Source organism: Nannospalax galili, unplaced genomic scaffold (assembly GCF_000622305.1).
Source record: "Nannospalax galili isolate Female #2095 unplaced genomic scaffold, S.galili_v1.0 scaffold889, whole genome shotgun sequence".
Taxonomy (NCBI): Eukaryota; Metazoa; Chordata; class Mammalia; order Rodentia; family Spalacidae; genus Nannospalax; species Nannospalax galili.
This window is the reverse complement of record NW_008360167.1, coordinates 254605-261091: the sequence shown is the minus strand read 5'-3', so window position 1 is coordinate 261091 and position 6487 is coordinate 254605. Positions and strand designations below refer to the sequence as shown.

Sequence of the window (6487 nt, the reverse complement as noted above, 5' to 3'; positions counted from 1 at the left end):
CCTGGTTAGGAACAAAATCATCAATGAGAAATAATTGTCTAAATAACTTTTTATATGGAATTAAGCCTAATGTCTGGGAGGTGTAATCCCTTGAACTCTAAAAGAAATATACTGATGACTTTACTCTTTGGTTATACTTTCCTTTTGGGTGTTTAAGACCATACAATTGGTCCAAATAAATCAATTTATTTTTACACTTAAGGTAGTTTGAGGATGTGTTCCTCAAGGGTCACATGGGCTTGGGAGGAGCCCCTGGCCCCTTTCTTTTACCAGTTCCATCCACATGAAGATAAGTCAAAGGTCCTGAGCACTGACTACTCTTGCAGAGGACCGGAGTTCAATTCCCAGCACCCATGTGACAGCTAACGACTGTCTGTAACTCCAGTTCCTGAGGATTCGATGCCTTCTTCTGACCTCCATGGGCATTGTGCAACATGGGTACACTTAGACACAAATGCAGGCAAAACACTCATACCCATAAAAATATAAATAAAATATTTTTAAAAAGAAAGATCTCAAATGACACATTTTTGGCCTATCTATAAACATCCCTCTTAGTAAAATAATCCAGGATCTGTTTTGTGTCACCTACAAACTATGTGAATCTGAGGGAAATACATAATTCCTCTGAGCTTTCTGCTGGATCATCTGTGAAAATGTTTCTCTCTACAGGTCTTGATTGGGTTCGTTTTCTCCACCAGTTAAGGAATTAAAAGGCAGGAAGAATCTCAGATATAGCAACAACAAACTTTATTAAAAGTAAAGAAAACAATATGCATTCACACACTTACACACAGAGAGACTCCTCAACTGGAGAGGGGATTGGGAAACAAAATTCCAAAGCCCCAAGGAGGGCCTGGGTCTTTTAAGTATTTTTGGTGGTACAGGGGGGTCTCCCTCCCCTAATTTTGCATTGGTCCACTTAAAAAAAGAAGATAGGGCTGATAGGCTCAGAGTTTCAAGAGAGGAATGTACAGGTCCAGCTTTGGACTTACATACACTGCTCTAGACCAGTCAGTCTCAAGAGGGGCTCTGCTGGCGGGAGGAGGTGCCCCCAGGCTTTTGTCTCAAGTGAAGAAGCCAGAAATTTGCCATCTTTGTTATTTGCCGGTGTCTCTTTGACTGTGATACATCTACAATAGAACATCTACACCTAAGGCTCACAGAACATAGTCGAATAAGGGGCAGAGCAAACACTAATGCATCTCTCAACTCTCACTAACAAAGCTCCCTCATGCAACAGAGGGCAGTGAACACAAAAGGCCACAAATGACCAAAGCATACAGAATAAGAGTCTGCAGAGTGTGGGTCCCTGGGCAGGACTCCTATATTAAAGTTCACTCACCCAGGGCTCAGGGACCATTGTGGAAGAGGGGGCAGAAAGGTTGTAAGGGCCAGAGGAGGAGGTGCACGACCATATGGAAACAGAATTTTACAAGCACCTGAGACCTTGCTCATGTGAACCTGCAGCAGTGGTGTCAGCATGCACAAGACGCATGCAAACTCAAGCAGACAAAAACCCAGCATAGAACTGGGGAAATGGGCAGCAGGTACCAATCTTAGCCAAAGAACTATTGGCAGCTGATTACTGTTGGGTGAAGAAGAGCTGATCTTCTTTAAGGGAGTGACTCTAGATAGGCTGACTAGAGCCCAGTGGATGAACTTGCAGTGAGGGTCATCTGGGTACAGTAACTTGATTCCATAGACCTTAACATAATTGACAGAATCCTAAATGTATACGGCAGAATACATGAAATCCTGTGGGGGTGCTACAGGAGAGTGCACATGGAGTATAAAGATGATTAAGATGTTTTGTATGAAATACACAAAAATTCAATAAAAATATACAAAAAAATGGAAATGTGCCAAGGATGTAGCTCTGTGGTATGTGTTTAGCACGCACAAGAGCCTGGATTCAAACCTCAGCACCAAATAGATAAATTAATGTCCTTTTAAATGGACTCCTCCATACCCAAATTCAATTACTTTGAAAGTTCTATGACCTTAGTCTTTTAAGAGATGGTAGGGCTATTTCATACAAAATTTATTTTGTTTTTCCAAATGGAAAATGCTTAGATAAGTTGTGGGGGACTCCTCCCAGAATCCTTGTTACTGTCCTGTTTAACCATTTTGGAAACATGGATCTATTAATTTCTTTAGACCAGTTGACATTCTACCAAGGAAAATGCACATAAAATTTTGCGTGCATTATCATATCCAGAGGGTTGATGAAACCCTTGATGCCCACCCAATGTATGCTTGAGAATGGATGGTCCAAGTTGATAGCATCTACCTTTGAATATTAATTATGCCTCTCTATCTTCCAGAAGTAATTGCATTTTAGAAACTTGGTATAACTGAAATTCTACTGGTGGAATTTGAGATTCAGGCTCTAGTAACAGAGAAATCTGGGTTCAGGGGTTAGCCATTACTAGTTTTTAATTTATTTTGTGGTACGCTCACCTTTATTGATTTAAAAAGTATAATTATGACTAGTACACATATACCCTCAAGCCCTCATATCAAGGATTTAGTGGTGAAGATCATAAAAACAAAACAAAAAAAAATGGAGATTACCCAAAGGTTAACACGTTGCTGTTTTACAGGAAGAAAACTCATATTATATCAGTGAGGTGGGAGCCTATCTGACCATCTCAAATACAGGTTAGTATTTAGAGTAGCTGTTATTACATAGTTTTCTTCCTAGATTATTTTTCATATAATTGAATCTGATAACTTTAATGCTGCTTTTAAGAAATAGAATGAGGAAATAACCTGCATTACAGCTCAGGGGAATTTGCAATCTGTGTGTGCTTCAGTTTAACCACGTGCTCATGGAGGAGGTTGGACTAAATTATGTTGGTGATCATTGTCAGAAAAATTACAAGTCCTGTAACTTTTTGACTGATTTGTTTTTGGTAGTGCAATTTATTCTATGCACTACCAAGTCTATGAAAATATTTCTACAAAAAATATTATTGTTAGATACCAAGTTCTGTTTGTATTAGGTATTGAACAGACATAATTATTCAAACTGATAAGATCCTGTCCTAGTGGAGTTTGACTCCACTAGGAAGGTAGGAGGACCATAGAAACACACATTCTTGTATTCTTAAGTTAGTGATAAGTTTCATGAGCAAACCCAAGCCAGAGTGAAGGGGAACAGAGAGCTATTTCAGGTTGGCCTTTGGAAGCTCTCAGGGGAGGAAGAGTACTTTAAAGATATGACAGTATCTTCATTTGGGGATATCTGTCTTGGGGAAGTTTTTCCAGCTGGCAGGAAGAAGAGATAACAGGTCCTAAGGAGAGAGCTTGCTAAGGTAGTTAAAGAACAGCAGGGTTCTTATGTGCCCTAGAGAGTGTGCAGTGAGGTCCGAAGAATGGTCCAATGCAGAACCTGTAAAGCCTTGGGCAAGGTGAACTAAGAACTTGGGACTTGATTCTGTGCTAGGAATTTTCATGTCTGTTTTCTTCTTTTCAAAATGTTATCTTTGGATTGGCTTGGACATTATTTTATTAGGTAATGACCTCACACTAAAGAAGTATGCCAAGAAATGAAACCATGGGGTTGTACTTGTTCAAAATATTTACTATATTTTATTGATATCATTCAAGAGGATTTTGTCAATGATTGCTTGTCAAATGTAAGTAAATATCATAGCTGAAAAACTCATTTTCACATATGTTAACTTAATTAGACCTGTGTCATCTAGACTAGAGAACAAGAATTGTGTGTGTGCTAATATAAATTGCTTAATGTTATCATTAGGCATGGAGCAGATTTTAGCCAGTAATCATCTCTCAAATGACAGGGGAATGAATGGAAAACCAGACTAGAAATTAATATAGAGGCTAACGGGAAAACGAATTCGAGGTTACTATGATCAAGGATTCAGCATTATTAGTAGGAGTAGATACAGTAATGATGATTTGCATGTCACTGTGGTACCAATGCTAGTATTAGTAACAGCAATCTATCATAATTACAGTAATGACAACAGGCTTACTATTAATGGATATAAGACAGACAGATGCTAGAGATAATAGATAGAGCTACAGATATATACACACGATACAGATTTGTAACAATTTACTACATCATTTAGGACTAATTTGTTAATTTTTTTTCAGCTCATTAATTTTCCTGCGATTATTTCTTACTGTAACTGACAAAAGTACAAGATATTCGAGCCTTTCTGGCCCATCAGTTTTCTCCCATTGAGGAGAAAAGTGCTTGATGAGCATAGAATTAGGGTGAATGAAATAATTTGATCAAGATGTTTAACTTCATCTGCCTTAGCGTATTACCTATTTGAAAAGAGTGTAACTGATTTAATGAACAGACCCCTTCCCTAGACAGCACACACAATGAAAGAGCTATGCATTTAACCAGCAACCTCCTGGTGAGTTCTTCTTGTGCTGCACTGATGTATTCAGTCCTGTGGAATCCAGACACACGATTTGCAGATCTAACTGTTTTTGTTGTGATTCAGTATCATGCACTATATGAGAGCAATGTTGCTTTTCTTATCTCTTAAGTTCCGGCACACCGCTCTGTAGTCCCCAGGCACGGACAACTCTTATCACCGATGATGTAAAACTACCCTGAGGCAAAGTACTCAGTTTAATGTTCCCACATCCCAAACTATGTGAAATATCTCTCACACACTCCAAACAGAACCCCAGAAAAACCCCAGAAAAAGTTTGCCCATCTAGAGTTCTTTTTTTTTTTTTTTTTTTTTTGTCTTTTTGAAGCAAGGTCTCCCTGAAGCCCAGCTGTAAGGTACTTTTAATGAACAGATGGCAGACTCCAGGGCATCCCCATGTGAAGGAAGCCAGCTGGGCTGTGCATAAGCAGCTGGCAGCACCCGGAACTCAGTGGATATTGTCAGGATTCTTGCATATCTCTGTTTCACTTTTTCTCTTCAGAGAAGACCTACCAGGGAATGAAACGTACTATGATGTTTGAGACAGTGATTGGGCATTCCTTCAAATGTGTGAATGAACAAAGCATCCAGCTATCAGCCCAGCTTCTAATGAAAACAACGAATATCCAACTTCAAGCCTTTGACTTTGAAGGAGACTGCTTTGGAAATGGTGAGTTAAAGACTCAAGTCAAAAAGGCTTCAGAGATCCAGGGGTAATTCCAAGTTGTGTTTATTCTAAAGCTGCCAAAGGACTGAAAGCACTTGCCTTCTTATAACAGAAAGACATCACGAAGCTCTAAGGGTTACTCACATGGTTCCCCTCCTACACTTACATGAGAACCCAACTCATGTCCATTGTCTTCCCCAGCAGGATGCTTCCTCTTCATCTTACCAAAGCATGGTATTCTGAGTCATTTACATACCCCCCATACACACACACACATACACACACACACACACACACACACACACACACACAGAGAGAGAGAGTCAGGGAACACTGTGGACATCCTCTCCTATATATGCTGTAACTCAGACATGTTCAGAGGACACTTTAAAGGTTTTCAGAGTGTTTCAAGATTTCGTAGTAGAATCTTCCAACCTGCAGAAAGAAAAAAGCAAGATGTGGTAATTCAAGAAAGAAAGAAACTCTGTGGGATTCCCTTTTCTGGATTATAAGGCATTATACTGGACACTTCCTCATAGCCACTTTATTTTCCATCTGACTTCAGCGTTGGCTTTGAACCACACAGCTTGCCTGGTGCTTCCCAGGATATAAACTAGTCCTTGGACAAAAGCCAGGGCGAGGCAGGGCGCTTTCTAGAAAAGCTCTTTCTGTCTAGAAAACAGTGTTATAAGGACTTCCACAGATGATCAGAAAGATCACAAACCTCACCTAAAATGTTTCTCATAAGAGCTCAAAAAATGTTATGGGTTTTTCAATCATCAAAACCAGTGAAACTATGAAGTTCTAATATAAATCTGATTTTACTTTGAGTTCCATTATGAAATTAAAGTTATGTCTCATAGAAAACTGACAATTTAGCAAACAAAGGAGTCAGGTATTGTTTGCCTTTGGATTCTGGGTGTTGGAGGGTTTTGTCTGTGTTTCATGGTTAGTAAGCCTCAGGTTAGTAGGGCTCACTACAGTTAAGTTGCCACAAGCCGATCTGAGAGCTTCTAATGTTTAGTAAGTATTTATTTCTTTGCAAATTAATCAAGAAGTTTTGAAAAAACTCTGAAATTAATGTGATCACAAAATAAGGCACAGACTTGCTGGTTGGTCCATTTGTGAAGAATCTCTGTAAGGCAGGAAATGGATAGGTGTAGTGAATAAAATCTTTCAAACAGTAGGTTCCCATTTCCAGTGCTCAAAGGCAGATGAAGAATAGCTTTTCTCTTTGTTTTCTTAAAGAAAAGTACCACCATGCAGGGCGTGGTGGCATGCTCCTTTAATTCCAGCACTTGTTAAAGGTAGAGGCAGAGTTCAAGGCCAGCCTGGTCTACATGGTGAGTTCCAGGCCACGGCTACAGGGAGACCCTGTCTCAAAAAGACCAAA

At 39.5% G+C, this 6487-nt stretch overlaps 1 protein-coding gene across 1 annotated transcript in view; it reads left to right on the top strand.

Moving 5' to 3' along the window:
* Positions 1-6487, top strand: part of Lamp3 (lysosomal associated membrane protein 3) — a 71275-nt gene that overhangs the window by 57380 nt on the left and 7408 nt on the right. Inside the window, exons 4-5 of the mRNA XM_029559191.1 lie at positions 2607-2664; positions 4930-5097. Coding sequence (XP_029415051.1) covers positions 2607-2664; positions 4930-5097 — 226 coding nt within the window. The remainder of the gene's footprint in view (positions 1-2606; positions 2665-4929; positions 5098-6487) is intronic.